The sequence below is a fragment of the Lycium ferocissimum genome, chromosome 2 (genome assembly GCF_029784015.1).
Source record: "Lycium ferocissimum isolate CSIRO_LF1 chromosome 2, AGI_CSIRO_Lferr_CH_V1, whole genome shotgun sequence".
Lineage (NCBI taxonomy): Eukaryota > Viridiplantae > Streptophyta > Magnoliopsida > Solanales > Solanaceae > Lycium > Lycium ferocissimum.
Genome location: NC_081343.1, coordinates 30025410 through 30049015, shown reverse-complemented (window position 1 = coordinate 30049015; position 23606 = coordinate 30025410). Strand labels below are relative to the sequence as shown.

At 38.6% G+C, this 23606-nt stretch overlaps 1 protein-coding gene across 1 annotated transcript in view; it reads left to right on the top strand.

The window, feature by feature from the left end:
- The first annotated feature begins 5541 nt into the window (after window positions 1–5541).
- LOC132034679 (lon protease homolog, mitochondrial-like) overlaps window positions 5542–23606 on the top strand; it is a 41692-nt gene continuing 23627 nt past the window's right edge. The window contains exons 1-6 of the mRNA XM_059425055.1: window positions 5542–5963; window positions 12866–12931; window positions 13352–13543; window positions 13638–13703; window positions 14990–15031; window positions 15140–15262. Of these exons, the coding sequence (XP_059281038.1) occupies window positions 5700–5963; window positions 12866–12931; window positions 13352–13543; window positions 13638–13703; window positions 14990–15031; window positions 15140–15262 (753 nt within the window). The 5' untranslated portion in view covers window positions 5542–5699. The remainder of the gene's footprint in view (window positions 5964–12865; window positions 12932–13351; window positions 13544–13637; window positions 13704–14989; window positions 15032–15139; window positions 15263–23606) is intronic.

Genomic DNA, 23606 nt, shown 5'->3' with positions numbered 1-23606 from the left:
CTATCGGAGTGACGTAAGGTCAGTAGCCTCCGATTATATTATGGAACAATCATCATCGCTATATCTCACCTTAAACGGACAACTATCATAAAGTGAGATCAACAACAATGAATAAAATTAAGGAAATCGTGAAATAAGCTCAATAATCTCATAATAGCATCAAATCCATAAGCTTTGGAATCTCCAAAAATGGAATCATCATCATCATCATCATTATCATCATGGAACATACTTATCTTTAGCATCATAAGAAACTCTAAGAATCATGAACTTCTAACTTTTGGGAATAAGAATGTTATGGAAAACATGTATGGGTTCATAAGAAAAGAATCATGCCTTTAGAAAGAAAGGGACTAGCCTTAACATACCTTTTTGGTCTCCTACTACTTAACGCTTATCCTTTCAAGCTCGTAAATCTACATTCAAATTCACACTATTGTTAGGCTTATCGTCATATGCTTATCTTAAGCCTTCAAATTAAACCCCTTTAGAATCTGCCAATATTCGGGCAACATCTCTCCGGTTTATATCCCTAGCCTGAAATGACAATACCAACAACCAACAACCAACACAACAACAACACTAACACCAACAACATCATCATCAATACCAAAATATTCCATAAAACATCCCACACAATGTTTATCAACATACAGTAACAATATATACTTCTTTTCTTCCCAATCAAGGAGCATAATCTCATCAACACACCAACAACATTAGGTACCATCCATATACATGGAAATTAGCTCAACAACACCACAACATGCTCAAAACAGTCCATAAACTCAACAGCTACAATACAACACTTTATGACCTTTCCTCCATAACTATTTTCACTTTTAAGACTTGCTAAACCTTCAAATCAATTCAACAAAAGAGATAGGATGAAGAACATACCTTATATTTGAAGAAATTTAGCCAAACCAACTTTATTCAAGACCAAACTCACCACAACATCAAGTAGGAACAAGAACAATCACTTTTCATGAACTAGTTTAGTGTAATCTTGTTGAATTCTTGATTTAAGGGATTATAAGTGTTTAAGAGAAGTGTGTGGATGTTTTTAGAGCTCACAAGAAGTGTAAATGATGAAAAAAGGGAAATAATAGGGTATTTATACCCTATGAAAGTCGGTTCCACCGACTTTCCAAGTGGGGCCCGTGGGGAAGCCATTTGGCAGCTTAGAGGCTTATCTTGAAATGCCCATAACTCCCTACTCCGATGTCGTTTTGATGAACGGTTTGTTGCGTTGGAAACTAGACTTCCTGAACTTCAATTTAGGATTTTGTTGCACTTCAAAACTCCTGATATACTAGGAGATAGACCTCTCTAAATTTGACCCAAAATTTCTGTCCAAAATTCTGCCAAATTTTCCAAATTTTCGACAAATTTATTTCTTCCCGGTTACGACTTACGAGATCGTAATTCATCCTTTACTTCATTGTTACGTACTTCCCATGGCTTGTACCTTCCAAAACTTCATGGGACGTCTATGATACTCCATTAATACGGTGAAATACGTGGCGTGCTCATGTTCTGAAAGTGCGAGGTGTAACAGACATCCATTTTAGCGTAGAGATATTAGAAGAGCTCTTCCGATATAGAAGAACTTAATTTATAATACTACAAATAAAGTATCTCCAATTTTTGAAGACTTCCAATCTCCTTGGATATAATCCCTGCCAAATTGTAGAGATAAAAAAAGATCAATCAATGTTTTTTTCTAACTTCAGTGAAAACCCTCAGAAAGAGCATATCTGGATTAAGTTTGTCTGACTACTCAAGTTTACCAATGTTGCTTCCATGTATAGATTATGATATACACTATCGTTGAACCAATTTAACTTCTATAGACTTCATATATCAACAATCAACAACTTCATGCATAATGCAAGCAGAGACGCAGTTTAAACTTTCTATATTTTAAATTTTAGGGTAGTGACATCAGGTATTAGTAACTAGGTTCTAAATTTAATTTTTGTTCATATTTAGTGTATTTCTTAATACAAATACATGATTTGAATTAAAATTACTAGATTCGGCCGAACCCGTCTGTCAACCTATAAGTCAATCCCTGCATTGTGAAATGCAAGCCCCCAGGCAATAAAAGGGGACGTCAGTACATTTGAATTATACTGGTATATAAAGCAACTGAATGAAATAAACATGGCACATGAAATAATAGAACTGAAACTGTATCTGTAAGCTGAACATGAACATGAGTATCATTTGACCATGTAACATGAGTAAAACATTTTAAGTGGAGAGCCTTAGTATAACCGACATGTAACCACCACGCGAGCACGTGGCATCTGATCTCTGCCCGATCAGCTACGCCATCTTGTACCTTGCCGGGGTACAAGACATGAACATGACATGAATGGATCCAATAGCTCGCAATTGGTAACATGAAGGAATCGTCGCGATCCTTATCCTACGCTGGCATACGTAGTTTCAGGCTGTCTGAGCCTTCTCGGTAATCTATGCAACTCCCAAACATGAACATGGATATAATTGTCTTAGTAGCCCATGAATTATATAAACATGATTGTAAACATGATTCGTGATTGTATTATAACATGAAGATAGATGTATAGTATAACTTGTGTGAAAACATGGAAGCATGTAGAGGTTCATGAAAAAAGCATAACAGTTCATCTCTTGCATTTAAGAACCCATGGAATGCAAAGCATGGGTGTACATTGATTAGGATTCTCAATAACCAAAATGGAATATCAAGAATACAACAACGAAATAATACTACAAGCGTGGTATAACATGGCACTTGTAACTTAGGGTTATCATGAATTGTAATAGAAACCCTAGGTTTATGGAACTTCTTGTTTTCATGGATGAACATGGCGTGAAGAAGAACAATGATGTTCCCACATGTGGATAAAAATCCTACATACCTTAATCGCTCCAAAACTTGTTGTAATGGTCTGAACTTGAAGAAGAAATCCAAAAGCTTTAATCTTGAATCCTTGTGACGGGTTTTCTTGAAAACCCTAGGTTAGAGCAATGATTTTCTATTTAGAATTCATGTACGTATGTTAGAATTCACTTGGAGGACTTGGAATAGGCTTAACTTGGTGTATTGGATTGATGGGAGAATAAAACCTTTGTGCTAAGGCTTGAGAATATGAAAAATAGAATAAAAGGCTGAAGTCCCGTATTTATACTTTTACTGCATCCGCAATCATACGACCCATATTTAGATATACAGTCCGTATATCTTGGTCGTATTTCAATTAGTCAAATTTCCATAGACTAAGGTTTTTCCCATGAGATATACGGATAGAAAGTACAGCTCGTACTTAGATATACGGTCACAAATACTGCCTGTACTTGACGTACGGTCCGTATAAATTGGACGTATTTTACTTTGGCAAATTTCAGTAGCTCAAGATTTTCCACACATCGATACGGACCAAAAGTACAATCCATATTTATTTATACGATCAACTGTACGGCCAGTATAACTGGGCGTATAACTAATACTTCACTGAACTGAAACGAATTTAATTCTAACACTTCCCGTCTAGTTTTCTAAGTCCCGAATCATGAACATAGCTTAGTTTGAAGGTACGAGGTGTCACAGGGCACATGTCAGTTTATTGATGTCAGGAGTCTTATCATCTGATTTCCCACCAAATGAAAGTACTCTTCCACTGCTAGGGCATAATATGCTCGAAAAGTGGGGGACTACTTGTATGGGGTAAAACCCAGACTTGACGGTTGTATGATTCGGGAGGCGACATGTGGAGAGTAAAGACATAATGGGCATGATTAAGCAAGGATGACACTGGTCTCCATGCTTGACCACGATCGGTGAGGTTGGTTTCTCTCATTGGAAGGAATGGGATTATGATGCGAGCCCATCTATCTCAGGAGATACATGATCGTGTAGAAGATAATAACCGGTCAAGATAAATTCAAACTGTAACCGTCCTCGAAGAATCCAGAATTCACTCATGAAGACTTTCAACCACGTACATAACACTGAATTGTGTAGATAATGATCATCAAGAGGGGCGTGCAATATGAAAAATATTACTTAGGGTTTGGCTATAAAACTTCCCTTCCGCTCACTTGTATCCCGTCTGATTTTTCATCACTAAGACGACTACTTTACATCATTGTTGCTCTCAAGCTCTTAAGTTCACGAAGCTATTGTTATAGGCGTATAATAACAGTCGTTATAAAAGCCAAAAAATTTCGGAATGAACGAGATTGTTATAGAGAGGTTTGACTGTACTTAGTACGCATTTGAAGTTTGAACATAAAAAATGTGAAAAAACTAGCATTTGAAGTTAAGTTAAAAAAATATTTGAAAATCGAAGTTGTGTTTGGATATGCTTTTGACTTGAAATAAGTTGAAATTTTGTGAGTGCAGTTGAAAACTCGTTCTAAATTTAAAATATTGATTTCTTCAAAAAAAATAAAAATTAATTCAATATATAATCAAATAATGTTTTGAAATTACTCACGGGGGAGTATGAGGAGGGTTTAGTCATGTAGTTGGCAGGTGTTGGAAAAAATAGAAGTCTTTTCATAGAAAGTGAAATAAAGTTTATTAAAGACATCTCTCTTTTCTCTGCTATGCACCATAACAATCATCTGGTTTCCCGCCAAAATGAAAGAACTCTTCAATTTCTCAGGCATAATTCCATCTTGCTCGAAAAGTGGGAGACTATCTGTATGTGGTAAAATCTAGACTTGACAGTTGTATGATTCGGGAGGCGACATGTGGAAAGTAAAGACAGATCGGGCATGAGTCAGTAAGGATGACACCGATCTCCACGCCTGAGCACGATCAGTGAGGCTGGTTTCTCTCATTGGAAGGACCGAGATTATGATGCAAGCCCATCTAGTTTCAGAGATACATCAGCGTGTAGAAGATAATGACCGGTTAAGATAAGTTCAAATTGTAACCGTCCTCGAAGAATCCAGAATTCATTCATGAAGACTCTCAACCACGTACATAACACTGAATTGTGCAGATAATGATCATTAAGAGTGGCGTGCAATACGGACTAAGTTACTTAAGGTTGGACAATAAAAACATCCCTTCTGCTCACTTGTATCCCATCTGATTTGTCTTCACTAAGACGATTACTAAGTTCCCGATGCTAATGTTATAGGTGTATAATAACGGTCGTTATAAAAGCCAAAAAAATCTCAGAATGAGCGAGATTGTCATAGAGAGGTTTGACTGTATTTGGTACGCATTTTAACATAAAAATGTGAAAAAACTAGTATTTGAAGTTAACTTTAAAAAAGACATCTGGAAATCGAAGTTGTGTTTGGATGCATTTCACTTGGAAAAAGTTGAAATTTCGTGAGTGCAGTTGAAAACCGATCTAAATTAAAAAAATTAATTTCTTCCAAAAAAAAGAATCTAAAATATAATTAAACAGTATTTTGAAATTACTTGCTTGGAAAAAAGAAAAAAGAAAAATAATTCTATGGGCAAACTCCTTAAAGAAACAAAACTTTCTTCTCAAGGAAAGTGTGTGCGCTAGTGTGTATAGACGTAAAAGTGAAGGGGCAATATGGGTAATTTGTTCTAGCTTAGAGGGTTTTTGGAGGGTTTTAGCTTCCTCCTGTTGTCAATGGCAGTTCTGAGTAAGTAGCCGAAACTAAGAGGAGCCCATCAACATCCCCAATTGAATTGATAGGAGTTTGCTGCAGCCATGTTGAAGGTTCTCAAATCCTCATGTCTTCTACAAAGTCGTTTCCACGCTCAAGTTCGGTCCAATACGCCATTGCTTCGGGTTTTAGGTTCAAACCGAAGAGGTCCCTATTTGTATCGACGATTCTTTTGTTCGGATTCTACCGAACCAAACTCCGAGGCCAAGCAGGCCGAGGCCGAATGCGAAGGCGGTGGAGATGCTGCTGATTCAAAGGCTTCCGCAGCTATTGTTCCCACTGTATTTAGACCTGAAGATTGCCTAACGGTTAGTTGGACAGACCAATAGATATTTACAGTCTTTTACACAATTTTACATATAAACTAACATGTTTGGTGTTGGAAATACACAATAGTCTAATATTTGGTGGCTGCGCACCTCTCTACCTCACAAGGTAGGCCCCCCTTGTGGGACTATACTGGGTATGTTGTGGTTGCTAATTTGGACCCCCAAACAAAAAAAGATGTAAAATGAGATGCTTCTGTGGGTTTTAGTTTTGCATTGGGTAGTTGTCGCATGATTTGTCATGCAAATTTGTACATATGGATGACTGCTTATGATGAAATTTCTATTCATTGTGGTTGGCACTGACCAAGAATTGGAATACTTTCATATAAGATATTCCCTCCGTTTCAATTTATGTGAAGCTATTTGACTGGAAAAATAGTTTAAGAAAAATAGAAACTTTCGAACTTGTGGTGTAAAATGAGGCACATATATTTTGTGTGCCTATAAATCATTGCATAAAGGTAAATTGTTTCCAAATATGAAAAGGGTTCACATAACTTGAAACGGAGGGAGTATAATTTCGACTTTGGTTACCCGCAAGGGTGGCTCAGTTGGTTGAGCATGGGGCTTTCATAATGGAGGTCTCAGGTTCGAAACCCCCTGCCTACGACAGCAGGGGATTTGCCTTCTGGGTTGAGCTCGTCGCACGGGGCTTGCCTAGTGCGGTTATCTCTCCTGTGTGGTTTGCGAGCTATTACACAGGAGCGGGGTTTACCCTGTGCGCACCCGAAGGGTAGCGGCTGTGGGTTCCCATGTCATAAAAAAATAAATAAATTCGACTTTGGTTGCAACACTATGTTAAGATTAGGGCAATAGCAAGGGACGCTTGGTTAATAAGTTAATTTAGCTTTGTAAATTAAAAATGTGGATCACAAAGATTATATTTTCTAGTTTAATTGTATCCTCATTATTCTGTAGTGAAGGGCCTTCCCTACCTTGATTTGTCCTCCTACAACGTTGTGAAGGTCTTTAAACATTTTTGTTTTCAAAGAACAACTCTTGATACTCTCTCCATCTCAAAAGAATGGCTTTATCATTAGATGCCTTGATGCGAACCCTGCCACTCCATTTGGGTCAAAATGAATAGTATTGTAGACCTTTTTTAATCATGTTGTAGTATTAAAAGAACCTTGATTTGAATCTTAGGATCTTACCAGCCTCACATCGCTGAGCTACTCTTTTAACGCTATTGGAGCTTCAATTGGCATTATCATTTTAATGAAACAGTCTTGGAACTCTAAGAAATTTTATGAAGGCAGAAATTCGAGATGCCTATGGTTAGAGTTTGGGGATAAAAACACTAGATTCCTCTACAAGATGGCGAACACTTGTAAAATATTTAATTACATTGACTATTTGGTATCAAACTGGAGAGTTTTTGGAGGATGAAAAACACATAAGCAGTGAGATCTTGAGAATTAACAAATCCTTGTACACTGCCTTGACCAAATGAATACTTTCAGGAATCAGGACAACACTCCATCTACTTCTTGAGGAAGAGAATTAGTGGATGCAGAGACAAAGAAATTTTAGGTGTCATTACAGATTCTAATGGGGACAAAGCAGCAGGAGAGGATGTTTTCATCATTTCTTAAAAAAAATGTTTGAATACTATCGAATTTGATCTTTACAACACAAAAATGCTTGAGGCGAGGGGTTCCACTTTCCCTATTATAGTCTACAATGATTATGGAACGTTTAAGTAAGATGTTTTCAGCAGTGGAACGTTAGGGACGGATGCACCTAACGGTGTGGCCTAGTGATCAATGAAGTGGGTTGAGAACCATGAGGTATCATGTTTAAAAGCCAGCAGAGCCAAAAACACTAGGTGATTTCTTTCCATCTGTCCTAGTCTTGGTGGATAGAGTTATCCGGTACCTGTTGCTGCCTTGTTGGTGGGAGGCGGCTATCTCGTGGAATTAGTTGAGGTGCACGCAAGCTGGGCTGGACACTTTGGTTATAAAAAAACATTAGGGACGGGTTCAGGGGTTCAATCCTAGTGTGCGGAATCATGGGGATTTTCATCTTACTCATATTCTTTACACTGATGATTCCCTAATTTTCTGCAAACATAACTGGGCTCAGATTCTCCATCTTAGGTTGATTGTTTGTTTTTTGAAGCAGTGTGCAGGCTTCGTGTTATTACCCATAAATATTTGGGCCTTTTTCTAGGTGCGAAAACAAAAGCCATAACAATCTGGGATGGCATTTTGGAAAAGTGAGAAAAAGCTTCTTTGGAAGAGAAAATATCTTTCACTTGGAGGCAGGCTCTTATTGACAAACAAACATGATTCTCCACCCATGTGCACGATGTCTCTGTTTTCTGTACTTGTTTTAGTGGCGAAAAGGTGGGATCCAGAGAGATTTCTCGTGGCAACGGAACAGATATCACAAAACCTTCAATTTCAATTTGGTAAAATGGGATAGTCACTTTAGATAGGAGAGTACGGGGCCGCTTAGTTAAACATTTCAAGGTTCAAAACATCCGCTTGATCTACAAGTGGCTCTGAAGATTCAATCAAGAAGAGAAGGCTCTTTGTAGGTCAATTGTTGAACTGAAATATGGGCTCTGGAATCCTTGGACAACTAAACTTCCAGAGTCACATTGCTTCTATGGCATTTGGAAGCACATTAGCTCATTGGAACAAGTTGAAAATAAGAGGAAGATCAAGTTTTAGAAGGATGTTTGGCTTGGCCAAACAATTAAGGGAGCAGTATCATACCCTCTTTAATGTTGCAGTGTCTCAGGAAGCTATAATGTCAGGATTTCGGATGCTATGACCATATAAATTGGAAATTCTTATTAAATACTCGCAGGCAGATGGGGTTTGGTAGTAAATGGCTGAGCTGGATTGAGTTTTGTATTAAAACTGTCAGGTTTTCTGTTCTTGTAAATGGAGAATTTGTGGGGTTTTCCATCTGAGGGGGTTGGAGACAGCCAGACAGGGTGACCCTCTATCTCCTTTCCTTTTTATTCTGGCAACGGAAGGATTTGATAGCATGATGAGAATTGCAATACATAATAGATGGATCAGGGGATTTCAAATTGGTGGTAGAGCTGGGGAGGAAATGGAGATCTGCACTTATTGTATGCTGATGACACTGTTATTTTTTGTGAACATATCAGATTGATGTTGATAGTTTTTGAAGCTGTAGCAGGTTTGAGGGTCAATTGGGAGAAAAGCAGTCTATTTCCTGTCAAAGAAGTCCCTCATATTCTAGAACTGGCAAGCATATTAAGGTGCAGAGTGGAGAATTTGCCTACAACTTACCTAGGTATGCCACTGGGTAGCCAAGCATGAGGCACTGGAAATCTGGGATGGTATAGTGGAGAAAACTGAGAAGAAGCTTGCAAGGTGGAAAGCACAATATTTGTCACTTGAGGGAAGATTAACCTTGATTAACTCTGTGCTAGATTCTCTTCCCACATATGTGATGTCCTTATTTCCTATTCCTTCAACAGTAGTTACAAAATTAGACAAGCTAAGGAGGAAATTTCCATGCAAGTTTGCAAAGAAGGAAAGGGTTACAGTTTGGTGAAATGGGATAAAGTAATACTTAGTAAAGTAAGGGTTGGATTGGGAATCAGAAATCTAAGACTACAAAACAATAGTCTTATGATAAAGTGGCTATGAAGATATAATGGGGAGGAAAATGCCCTATGGAAGGAAGTGATCATGGCTAAATTTGGTGAACTTAGTCCTTGGTGTACAGAAACAGTCACTGAACCCTTTGGGGTTGGAGTGTGGAGAACTATCAGGGCTTTGTGGCCATTGATGGAAGCAAATCTGAAAGTTAATGTGGGTAATGGAGTCAAGATTAAATTCTGGAAAGAAGGATGGATTGACCAAACTCCTCTAATGGAATCATTCCCAGATCTGTTCATTATTTGTAATAATCCCGATGCAAGAGTGTGTGAATGTTGGGCACCCCAGGGGTGGGACCTTTCTTTTAGAAGGCTGCTAAATGATTGGGAAGCGGAGATGGTGGCATCATTACTTGGAAAACTAAGAGGCTCCAACGGTATCACAACAGAATCTTACAAGATTATATGGAAGCATAGCAAGGATGGTTGTTTCACAGTCAACATAGCATACAAGATAGAGATGCAAGGTGGAGCTGGAAGGCCATAATATCAATGGAATTCCATCTGGAAAACCTTGTTGCCTACCAAGGTGAAATGTTTCACATGGTTAGTGGTAATGAGAGCCTGTCTTACTCAAGAAGTTTTACAAAAGAAAGGGATGCAGTTAGTACCCAGATGTTTTCTCTGCAACAAAACAGGGGAAACTAACAAACATCTGTTTCTTCATTGTGAGTTCACTGCCCATCTTTGGGAAATCTTTCTCAAACATTCTAATACAAGATGGATCATGCCAGAGCACACTTCAGATCTGTTCAGTTGCTGGATTTGAAGGGGAGGGAGCTAAATTCAGAAAAGGTGGAGGATAATACCAGCCTGCATATGGTGGACTGTGTGGAGAGAAAGAAATGGGAGATGTTTTGAAGATAGATCCAATTCTATTCAGAAAGTTAAATGGAATTGTCTTGTATCTTTACTTTTCTAGTGTAAACAACTTTGTATAGAGGAAACAGATCAGATTGTAGATTTACTAGGTTTTCTGTAAGTATTTTTTCTTTCTTTTGGTTACTCACTTTTTGGAGGTGGCCAGCGTACCCTTAATGCTGAGGAATACAACTTTAGCCGTTTCAAAAAAAAAAAAAAAAAAAAGATACCACTCTATGACTGGGAAGTGGACACTGTGTCCTCATTACTGCTCCAGCTTCACAACAACAATACTCTCTGATTTGGAAAGGTGATGCAAAATGTAAATTTATAGTAAATGCTGCAAGAAACTAAGTGACCTTTCCAGTACTTTACCTCATTGGCCTCAGTGTTATCAAAGGCGAAAAGCGCAAAAAAGCTCTAAGGTCACCTGGAGCTTTAAGCGCAAAGCGCAAATAAAGTGTGGGCTTTAATGAAAAAAAGCGCAAAGGTGCGAACATACAAATATATATATGTTTAGTCCAAGACTAGTAATAATAACCATGAATAACAAATATATGGACAAGGAAATTGTAGAAACATTACGATAAAGTGAAATATCAATTATCTAGTGTCACCTCATCAAGAGAGGCTCATTGGCAAGGAAAAGTATGTCTTAGAGCCTTGATGAAGACACTGAAGCGCACATAAAGCGAGGCGAAGCGCTCAACATGTTTTGAGCCTCGCTTCAGGGCTTAAGCGCACCTTAAGCGCGCCTTTGACAACACTGATTGGCCTTGGAAGTGTATTTGGAGAAACAAGGTACCGTGAAGGTGGAGTGTTCCACCTGGCTGCTAGTCCAAGGGAGCATGCTTAACTCATGAAAATCTTCAAAAAAGAGGGGTCAATATATGTAGCAGATACTCACTATGTGAAAGGCAAAGTGAGGATATCGATCACATCTTCTTACATTGCTTATCGGTCACATCTTCTTACATTGCTCATTCACCAAGCAAATCTGGCATCTCATACTAAACGTTGTGGGAGTTAACCGGATAATGCCGAGGACAAACATAGAGCTGCTGTAATGCTGGTGCATTAAAGGGATGGGAAAGGCAAAAATGAAGACATGGAACTCAACTCCCTTAGCCGTCTTGTGAACTATTTGGATGGAAAGGAATGCTATCATGTTTAAAGCAAAGCTGGATCAGTAATTAGCATTAAATACAGATGTATCAAATGATATAGAGGCCACGATAGACTTTTTGAGTTTGTTATGGATTCAGCAGTGATGCTCTCTCTCAGGGGCGAATTTACATAAAAAAAAAATGGGTCACGTGAACCCATGGTCATCGGACTAAACTCGGTATATTATAATTCTTAAAATATATCTAATATTAAATGAAGGAACACATGGTCAAATGAGATTGAGTGGAGCACGGGTTAAGCATTGGATTTAAGCCCTTAAGGTCACGGGATCGAACCCTACTACATGCACTTTTGCGTCTTTTTTTTTTTTTTTTTTTTTTAATTTCTAAAATGGTGAACCTATCTTCTTGAAATCCTGAATTCGCCTCTGCTTTCTCTGTACATAGTCTAACAGCACCTTCAGGTTACTGGTTATTCAATATAATTACCTTTAGTGATTAAAAAAATTATTCTCTTTTCAATCATCTGAAACTAAATCTGTTATGACTGATTGTTCCTAATGATCTTGAATGATTTCTCACCTGCAAGAAAGCTGGTGATTCACATTGTTCAGCAAAAGAAAAAACATTGTTTGCTAATTGTAATTAAAATACTCTTCTTCCCATATCCTATTTCTAGAAGCCAGTTTCAACTAGTTATGCCTCTTAATTGTGGCTGTACAGAAGGCACTTTGATGGATGTTAACTTTTAACATTTCGTCTTCCATGTGGAGGCCTAGGAGAAGGTCACTTCATGCTTTAATTTAATTTAATCAACAACTTTTAGGTTATATAAAAAGTAAAGAATTGGATAATACATTAAAGATAGTGTAATAGGATTGTCCTAGTACCTCATTTTTTTTTTTCAAAAGAACTTTTGGTTCATCAATGTATCCCAAATTTTGCTAGTTGAGATAATGCAAGATCCGTGTAAAAGTGGTACTTAGCAACCTTCCCTAGAAAAAGAGAGGTACTACTGCAATGGAAACATCATTTCTTGTAGGCTTCTTATTTGCTCATAGTTCTATCTGTTCGTAAGATTTAAGGGGTGCTACCCTTTTATTGCTTTCTTGTTTGGTTGAAGTTTTACTTTTGGATAAGATTTATCTGTAAGACTTGCAATTAAGGGCTTTATGTCATTTATCATGCTGAAGATCCATGAAGTGCGCTAATTCTTTTTAATGATGCACGTTGTTTTGTTGGTGCAGGTTCTAGCACTGCCACTTCCTCACAGACCATTATTTCCAGGGTTTTATATGCCTATTTATGTGAAGGTATGGTTCCTTGTCTAGGACAATAACTATGTCTTGCTTTGTCTTTTAGATGTCCAGAATAAAAAACTTAAAGCATTCAGAGCATAATTACTGCCATATTTCTGAGAGTTGTACTGTTTCAACCAGCATTCAGCTTTAAGAATTCTACTTCATTGATAGAATATTCCTGGCTGTATACGGCTAAGATGGCGTTGTTAATAACAATGAAACTTTTTACTTGATCAAAAAAATAAAAATAAAAGAGAGAAGATTCCTGGCTGAAGTTGTAAGATTGAAAAGCTAAAAACCTTCAATTAGGAGCACTGAGCATCTTTTGCTCAATTGTAATTTTCTTTTTCCTTTGTTAGTTTCCAGAACGATACGTAATGACATGCAACAAATTGCTCTGAGGCTCCATAAAATCCGTAAATTTAACTGCAGGATCCGAAGGTATTAGCAGCCTTGGTGGAAAGTCGAAAAAGGCAAGCACCTTATGCTGGTGCTTTCCTTCTGAAAGATGAGCAAGGGACTGATCCTAATGTTGTCTCTGCGTCAGATACAGAAAAAAACATCTATGAGATCAAAGGAAAAGACTTGTTTAACCGTCTTCATGAAGTTGGTACACTTGCTCAGGTACATCTTGTTGTTACCTTATGTATTCTGGTGCTTTATTTTTGGTAATTGAAGAAGTTTCTGATCAAGGTTGATGCAATTTATGATGAGCCAGATAACAAGTATTCAAGGAGACCAGGTTATTCTTATTGGTCACAGGCGGATACGTATGACAGAGGTGGTAAGTAGATGTCTGCTTATGTTTTGCTGTTATTAGTAGCTCCATATGTTTCTTTTTTGTCCTCTTTACTTCTGGTTTTAACCACATTTTCCATCATCACCTTATTTTGAAGACTGTGGATTTGACATCTTGGGTTCGTACCTTTTCCTTTGGGCTTCATATATCTGAGAAGCTGTGAATTGTTAATCGATAGTGGTCTCCCTTTTTGGCTAAACGAGTTGTTTCTCCGCTGTGTGTATAATGTGTTACCAATAGAATGAAACACTCTTATTTATTCTTGATTGCCTGTTTGCTAGAGAAAGGAGCACTACATTGTGTTAATTTTGGACAACTGGTTTCCTGCAAAGTCATACGAATATATATCTTATTGAACTTCGGGGTTGTAGAAGAGAAAAGCAAATGAACTAATTCTATGTTGTCTAGTTTAGCATGTGTTTGATTGTCGACGCATTTGGTTTGAATGCATCCTAGACTTTTCCAATATCAATATTTTTGAATGAAATCCCGAGGGCAAGTGGCGTACGGTTCAGCACTCGCGGATAATGGGCCTGCCCCTATACCCTTCTCCACCTTAATACTAAGCTTTTATCTGCAGCAAGGTTTGAATCCGTGACGCGCGCCTAACCCACATATCATCTTGCGCTCTTACCACTAGACCAAAGCCCCTCCTTGAGGCCATCACAACAGTTGGCTCCAGAATCTGTAGATCTGCATTGTGACAAAAAAGATGAAATTGAAGAGTGGGCGTACCAGAAATTCGTTCATGACAAATTTGAATATAGAAAATAAATAACTGCAGTCGGCGCTTAAACATATAGTAAACATATAGGAGTTTGAACAGAATCCTAAATGTTGCTCTCTAATCTGGTACAGAGTCGTCTTCTTTGTTTTAGGTGTAAAGTTGGATACTGATGTCTCCGTATTTTTCCTTTTATTTTGTGGTTGAGGACCTCTTATCCTCTTGTATTGGACTTAAGTCTCTCAATCCCTCAGCTTTCTCAATAATAATTTTCCTATTATATTGTACATACTATTTGACATTTGCAGTCAGTATTCCTTATATAGTTATTTCTTTTATTTCAATAAACCTTTCTTCAATGTGGTTATCAAAAAGAAAAAACCTTTCTTCAATGTATTAGTTTGTAACAATTTGTAGACTATGCAGTTAGATTTTACCCGCTGTTGAATGTCCACTGTCAGCATATTGTTGTTTCTTTTGTCTCGATAAACCATTTTATGAAATGTACAAGAGTATCACGTACTGAAACAGTGACATCCATTTGCAGGTCAGTGAGGAACCCCTTACAGTGAAAGTTGATCATCTCAAGGCATGCCTCAATTGTTTGCGCATTCTTTCTACCGGGCAGTGGTGAACTCTTAATGCCTGATGTTCAATTTAAAGTTATTTCAAGTTTGTTTCCTTAATTATGATGCAGGAGGAACCATACAACAAGGGCGACGATGTTATAAAGGCGACATCTTTTGAAGTTCTATCAACCCTAAGAGATGTTCTGAAGACAAGTTCTCTTTGGAAAGATCATGTTCAAACTTATATCCAGGTGTGATTCATTTCTTCCTAAATGTTAAGCCCTAATTGTTTGATTTGGTGAGAACTCCGATATAAATATTTCATTTGCTAATCCACTACTTTCTTGCCCACTCTAAATTGCTTGCCTTTTGATATTCCGAGCGACGCTATTGTGTGAAGCTCTACAATGATGGTGATTCTGCTTAATTTCATGCCCTATGTTTGGCATTTCATGCCGTTTATTTTGGAAAATCGTTGTTCGTCTTGGTGGTACTCAAAGCCGTGACTAGATTCTTTGCCTTATATTTGGTGCCCTACTGAAAGAGTAGACTAACAAAAGACGTAAAGGCGGCTAAGAACTGGAAGTTGATACATGTGGATGTGGTTGTCTGAACAAAATGTATAGATTTATAGGGAGCTGGGAAGTTTATACGTATGGAGAACCTCCTGATAAATTTCTAAAGAGACAATACTGATTGTCTTATCAATAGTGCCATATCCAACAAAGGAGGAATATGTATCTCACAGTCTCCTGGGGTTAGGGACACCGGAATCTTGAAGAGATGCATTGTTGGATCTTTTTCTGAAGGAGAAACAGAGGTTCCCACTCTATCGGACATCAGGAGGTGGGTTGTGGTTACATGGAAAGCGATTTTTGGGATAAATATCCACGAGATGGCCAACAATATGTTCCTATTTGAGTTCCCCAACAGGAACATGGCTGAACAAGTCATTCAGAAAGAATGGAGGTGGAAGGAGACTAAATTGAAGCTCCAGTGGTGGAACCCAACAGTTGGATGCGCACCATCGAATCGAGTCCCAAACCACATGGATCAGAGCACTTGGGGTACCTCTCCACCTATGGTCCCAAAGGGTTTTCACTGAAATTGGGAATAACTGCGGTGGATGGGTCTCTACTGAAGAAGAGACTAATCTGAAAAATCATATGAAGTGGGCAAGAATTCAAATTTCAGGTGACGGTCGGAATTGTCCTAGTGAAGTTACTATAGAAAGAGATGGCATTAAATTCTATATTCCGATATGGGTGGAGCAGAGTGTTCGATTTGAAATTGCTTCGCCGGCGAATGGAAAGAGGTTGCTGGAATCCGACAAGCCCATCGAAGGAACCAGTGGTCTGAAGGAGGACTCGGACCAGCAGCTAAAAGCAAAGTCCAATTCAGAAAAAGGACAGAAGAGCAGGCCTATCACTGCTGATACACAGTGGGATCACATGGGGTGTGCAGATACAGCTGGAATATTTTTAAATAAAGGTCTGGGGCCACATGACAGGGAGAGGGCCTTTCCTTCACATCCTCCTTATTATTATTTGGGCCACCACACTAGGCCCAAAAATAAGAAGTGGTCTGGGCTTGATGGTGCATCACATGTTATTTTTAATGACATTAATGGGCTGCAGACTGAAAACAAGTTCGATCCCTTATCTATAGAATCTACAATTTCCCAGTCGATTTCTTCAGAACCAGTAGCACCGACACTTAAAGCTATTTCAATTCATGAAGAAACAGTAAGCTATGGGGGAAAAGACTCAGACACAGGCGTAGAAGACTTGCAGATGAAGAAAACTATTGAGAACATGGTGGTGAACCTTATTGCAGATAATTCTGAGATAGACAAGCAAGCACCAAAAGAGCAACTTGCCACAGTGATCAGGCAAGGTAATTCAGAAATTGAAGAATGGGTATTAGAAGATGCAGAACCTATTCAACAAGACATGAGTTTAATGTTGCATAAGGAGGAGATGAATACTACATGGGTGAAGCAAAACATGATTAAACTGGGGAAAATTTTTGGGATTGATTTCAAGGGGCATGAGGAGGAAGCAGTGGAACTACTGATGCAAATAGACAGCAGTAGACAGGCCAGAAAATTGGAGGCAGTGTCTGTGGCAAAGAGGACTAGATACAAGGGGACTCAGGAGCTCAAGGGACTTATTTCTTTTGATGTAAAGTACAAGAATGATGGGAAGAGAGATAAGGGGGAAGGAGGAAGCCGATCTAAATGAAGTTAAACCTGGTGTCATGGAATGTAAGGGGGCTGAACAATAGGGACAAGAGAAGAGTTGTGAAGAGCCTTATACAAGACTGGCATGCTGATATCATATGTTTACAAGAATCTAAACTGGAAGGGGAGGTTAAAGAGATTATCAAAGATCTTTGGGGAGGTAGATGGGTAAAATTTGCTTGTCTAGAGGCTAGTGGCACTAGAGGGGGAATTTTAATGTTATGGGACAGTAGAGTGTGGAAAGGGGAGACTTTGGAGATTGGTGCATATACTTTATCTTGCAAGTTTGTGGCACTCCTTCAAGATTTTGAATGTTATATAACTGGAGTATATGCGCCAAACAGTAGAGCAAAGAGGGAACATGTGTGGGATGAAATTGGGGCAGTTCGGGGTCTAATGGAGGGGCCTTGGGCTGTTTGTGGTGATTTTAATGTTACAAGATTTCCTTCTGAAACAATGAATTGCAGAAGAAGAACCCCTGCCATGGAAGAATTCTCAGATTTTATAGAAGATATGGAATTGGTAGATCCCCAGCTGGAAGGAGGGTGTTACACATGGTATAAGGGTGACAATTGTAGAATAGCATCCAGAATTGATAGGGTGTTAATTTCTAAAGAATGGGATGACAAGTTCAGAAATATCAAGCAGTCACTGTTGCAAAGACTGGAATCTGATCACTTTCCAGTCTCACTTCAGTGTGGAGTGTGGGGATACAACAAGTCTTACTTCAAATTTGAAAACTGGTGGTTGAACACTGAAGAGTTTGTGGAAAGAATCAGGGATTGGTGGAATTCTTTTGTCTTCGAAGGCAAACCTGATTACATTATGGCTTGCAAGTTCAAAGCTTTAAAAGCCAAGCTGAAAGAATGGAGTAGAACAAGCCAGGGAAACTTGGGTCACAAAAAACACATATTTTGAGTCAACTAGCAACTCTAGATGCTGTCCTGGAGAATAGGGTGTTGACAGAAGATGAATCAATACTGAAAGCATCGCTGTTGATGGATTATGAGGAGTATTTAAAAAATGAGGAAATAGCTTGGAGGCAAAGATCAAGGGCTCTTTGGCTCAAAGAAGGGGATAGGAACACCAGCTTCTTTCATAAGGTGGCCAATGCACATAAGAGAAGTAACAACATTGATCAATTGATGATTCAAGAAGAAACTGTGGAGGATCCAGAAAGAATTAAAGGGGAAATTATTGATTTCTATGAGAGGTTGTACACTGAATCAATTGGTTGGAGACCTTCATACAATCCTTTCAACTGTCCAGTGATCAATGAGGAAGAAAAAGTTGCTTTACAGGGAGAATTTGATGAACAGGAGGTGTTTTCATGTCTGAAAATGTGTGCCATGGACAAAGCTCCTGGCCCTGATGGGTACACAATGGGCTTTTTGATCAAATGTTGGGAAATTCTGAAGCTAGATATCATGGCCACTTTTAACAACTTTCACTCTCAGGGAGTTTTTGAGAAAAGCTACAATGCAACTTACATAGCCCTAATTCCAAAAAAAACAGGTGCCAAGGAGTTGAGAGATTTCAGACCCATCAGTCTTATAGGTAGTGTCTATAAACTAATTTCTAAGGTGTTAACAGAAAGATTGAAAAGAGTTATAGGCAAGCTGGTGGATGTTCAACAAATGGCATTCGTTAAAGATAGACAAATAATGGATGCAATTCTAATTACCAATGAAGCAGTGGACTCAAGAATCAAACAAGGCAAGCCAGGAATCTTATGCAAATTAGACATTGAAAAGGCATATGATCATGTCAACTGGGAATTTTTGCTGAAGGTGCTCGAATGTATGGGTTTTGGAGAAAAATGGATCAAGTGGATTAGATTCTGCATTTCAACTGTCAGATTCTCAGTTCTTATCAATGGCTCTCCTGAAGGTTTTTTCCCTGCACATAGAGGGTTGAGACAGGGGATCCTTTGTCTCCTTTTTTTTGTTTATACTGGTCGTGGAGGGCTTGAATAACATGATAAAAGTGGCAAGAACAAATGACTGGATCAAAGGTTTTGAGGTTGCCACAAGTGCAAATGTAAATGCCAACATGGAAATCACTCATCTACAGTATGCAGATGACACCCTGATCTTTTGTGATGCTGAAGAAGATCAACTGAGGATTTTGAGAGTAATTCTGGTACTGTTTGAAGGGATTTCTGGGTTACACATTAATTGGAGAAAGAGTCACATATATCCAATTAATGATGTGAATAATATGGAGGAATTGACCAGGATTTTAGGTGGAGAAGTAGGGGAACTGCCAACTACTTACTTGGGCATGCCTTTAGGAGCCAAATCAAAGTCCTTGAATATCTGGAACCCTGTGATTGAAAAATGTGAGAAAAAGCTATCCAGGTGGAAGTCACAATATGTATCTCTAGGGGGCAGAGTCACACTTATAAATTCAGTTCTGGATGCACTCCTACCTATATGATGTCTGTTTTTCCCATCCCTGTTGGAGTGATTGAAAGACTAGACAAGATCAGGAGGGACTTTCTCGGAAGGGTGATCAAGATAAAAAGGTTTTCCATTTAGTCAAGTGGGCTAATGTTCTACTGGGGAAGAAGCAGGGAGGACTAGGTATCAGGAATTTAAAGCTGCAGAGCAAAGCTTTAAGACTTAAATGGTTATGGAGGTACTCACATACACCTCAACCATACTGGGGAAGAATGATCAAAGCAAAATATGGGGAAGAAAATAAGTGGATGACCAAGGAGGTGCACACACCCCTTATGGTGTTGGTTTGTGGAGATCCATCAGAGCTCTTTGGCCTTTCCTGTGGAACCATTCCACCATTAAGGTGAGTAATGGCCACAAAACTTCTTTTGGGAGGACAAATGGTTGGGAAACACTAGTCTAAAGGAATTATTTCCTGTCATTCATGGGCTGGCAGTAAATCAACACAAGAAAGTAGCTGAGGTATGGGACAATCATGGATGGAACCTTCAGTTCAGGAGAAACTTCAATGACTGGGAAATCAACACACTGACAGAGTTTTTCAGGCTACTAGAAGAGTTTAAAGGCATACAAGAAGGTGCAGATAAATTGAGGTGGAAAGAAGACAGCAAAGGCATTTACAAAGTGAGCACAGCATACAAATTTTTGAACCAGAGTAACCAGCAGGTGCAACTTTGGCCTTGGAAGCACATTTGGAAAGTGAAGGTACCATTCAAAGTTGCATGTTTCACATGGTTGTTGGCAAGGGAAGCAGTACTGACTCAAGAAAACTTGTAAAAAAAGAGAAAATTCTCTCTTTGTTCCAGATGTTACTTATGTAGTGAAGAGGGTGAGACAGTCAACCATCTATTTTTACATTGTCGGATCACAATACAGCTTTGGAGGATCTTTGTGAATCTCAGGGGCATTGTCTGGGTAATGCCAAATAGGATTACTAATCTACTCCATATTTGGGAGGAGGCAGGAATAGAAGCCTCAGACAGATGGAGGATTGTCCCAGCTTGCATTTGGTGGACAATATGGAAAGAGAGAAATTCACGGTGCTTTGAAGACAGTAGTAGTGATGTACAAAAGATCAAGCTAAATTGTGTCAAACTTTTTTGTTTTTGGTGCAAGCAGATTTACTTTGAGGAGACTGATTCCATAACTGAAATCCTAGGCTCTTGTTAGATTTTCAGAGTTTTGGATCAGCTTTCTCACTTTTGCTGTAAATATGGTTCCAGTGCAATCTATGCACTGATCAAGTCAATACATACCAATGTTACATTTTCAAAAAAAAAATAGTGCCATATCCAAAAGATAATTTTGTAGCATTTTTCGCTGAAGAAGTGGAATGGGAGGGTAAAGGGACAGCGACTTATTGCTTTCATTCTTCTAAGGGAAGCATTTGCGTTCTGAGTCATCTCCAGCAATCTGTTGATGCTTTCAGTCTCGCAATCATTGAAATTTCTTCTACACTGAAAGATCCAGGTGCTGCCATCACAACTGTCTGATATGGTAACATCTTTATTCAACACTAGACTGCATAAATCAGGCAAAGAGTCGGCTAATGTATCATTTCCAAGCCGCTTGTCTTGCCAAAATCTAAACCTCTTCCATCTCCGATGCTTAATCTAGTGTATGTTTTGAATTCCTCCCACAGATTCTTGATATGTTTCCATATTGCAGTGCCCTGGGGAGATGCTATTTGAGTTGTTTCCCCAAATATTGGAACCCATATTTAGCCTTGATGACCTCCTTTTAGTGCTCTTACTTATGTCGCTCCATCTCCATAGCCATTTGAAGAGTAAACTTCTATTATAGAGCTTAATGTTCCCGACACCCAAACCACCTCCTTCCTTGCAAAGCGTGACTATTTCCCACTTTATCAAGTGAAACTTCTTGGAATCCTGATTACCTTCCCATAAAATTTCCATCTGATCCTTCACATGCTCCTCCAACTTGGTTGATATGGGCATCTCTGACATTGAAGATGTCAGAATGCCATCAAGTACGCTGTTAACTAACATCAATCTTCCACCCAAAGAAAAGATGTCTTTTCCATGTACATAATTTCTTCTCGCATTTTTCAATTATTCCTTCCCATATTCTGTTATCTCTATATTTTGCTCCAGGAGGTAGTCTCAGAAGAGGTGGGAAAAGTTTGTAGCTTGCAACCCAAAGTGTCTGTCAGTGGCTGAGCATGCTGGTCAGCATGTATTGAAAATAAATTGTCCTTCCTCAGGTTTATATGAAGTCCAGATACAGCCTCAAAAGCAATAAGAATCCCATTCCAATGTAAAATTTGCTCCTTTTCTGCATCACATCACATAACATTAAAGTGTCATCAGCATATAGTATATGAGATATTCCTATGCAATTACCACGGTTACCGATTTCCACCTCTCAGCCAGTTAAGTGACACTGCTTTAGATATCATTCTGCTGAGGCTTTCCATCAACATAATAAAAAGGTATGGTGGGAAAGAGTTACCCTGCCTCAATCCCCGTTAGGGCAAGAAAGAACCAACGGGAGCGCCAATGAACATATCTTACCTCTCTTTTTTACTTCCCCTCTTCCAACTCCTCCTCTTGTTTACCTCTATTCACTAAGAAGTTATATGTTGGTCTGTTCTGGTTGTGACTGGGTACCATGTGCCTCTGCTACACTTATTTTTTGGGAATACTTTAGGAGATCATCGTACTATTACTCTGTACTTTCTTGTCCTTCGATTTCTGCTACTATTTGTTGTTTCATGTACTTCGATTATCGTATTAATTTGTGGTTGTCTTGTCACTACTCCTTTTGTGGTTGTTACTGCTCTATCATGTTTTTGTAGTATTTTGCCATGGCCTATTCATTTCCTTTATTTCTTTTTTTGTACTGCTTTGAATTGCTTGTCCTTATGCCGAGGGTTTACCAGAAACAACCTCTCTACCCCCCAAGGTAGGGGTAAGGTCTGCATGCACTCTACCCCACTTTGTGGGATTTCACAGGGTATGTTGTCATTGTTTAGGAGATCATAGCTGTTGGATAGAAGAGGGAGAACCGTTTATGCTGCAAGTGTAGTTACCCCATCCAATTCTAAATGCACTTTACTGATTGATCTTCTAGAGGAAATCATTTTTCCTTTAGAGTCATCACAAGTTCCAATTAATTCTCAAATACTCAAAATGTCCTGATAAAAACAAAATCACAAATGCTCAAAATGTAAATATAAATTTAGACTAGTTGAGGTTGGCTATCCTTTTTTTGACAGGTTGAGCAGTGTACTTGTATTTATGTCTCTGGAAAGTTTACTAATGGTGTAATATTGTGCTTGAGCACCAAAGGAACTACCTCCCTTTGTCTCTTCCTCCGATATCTCGACCCCAGTAGCAGATTCTTACCATTGTCCAATATCACTCATTCAATTCCAAACATCTACCAGATGTCACCACAATTGTTATTATGCCATTCCACCGATTGGGGTTAGTCATGAATGGTTCACATCTTATACCTAAACTTACATATGAAGCATCAAGTGATGTAGACTTCACGAATCTTGACTAGTTTAACAATGAGTCTTAGCTTAGTATTTGTGTTTTTTGGATTTATGATCTGTATTTGTCACACTCTATTTGGTCTCATTCCCATTTTGTACACAGAGGGCACTATGACATTGCCATTCGTTTTTTAATAGAAGGATGCCCATATATTGCTAAAATATTGTCGCACCTTCTATTTTTTGTGTGAGAAATGATGGTATATCCTGATGCATACCTATTGCTGATCAAGTCCCAGCATCTTCTCCTATCCTTCATAATTTTCAGTGGAATAGTAGATATCCTGATCTTGGAAAATCATTCATTTTAGAAGATCTTCTTGTTACGCCTTTAAATCTGTTACAACTTCAGATTAAAAAATCTTGCT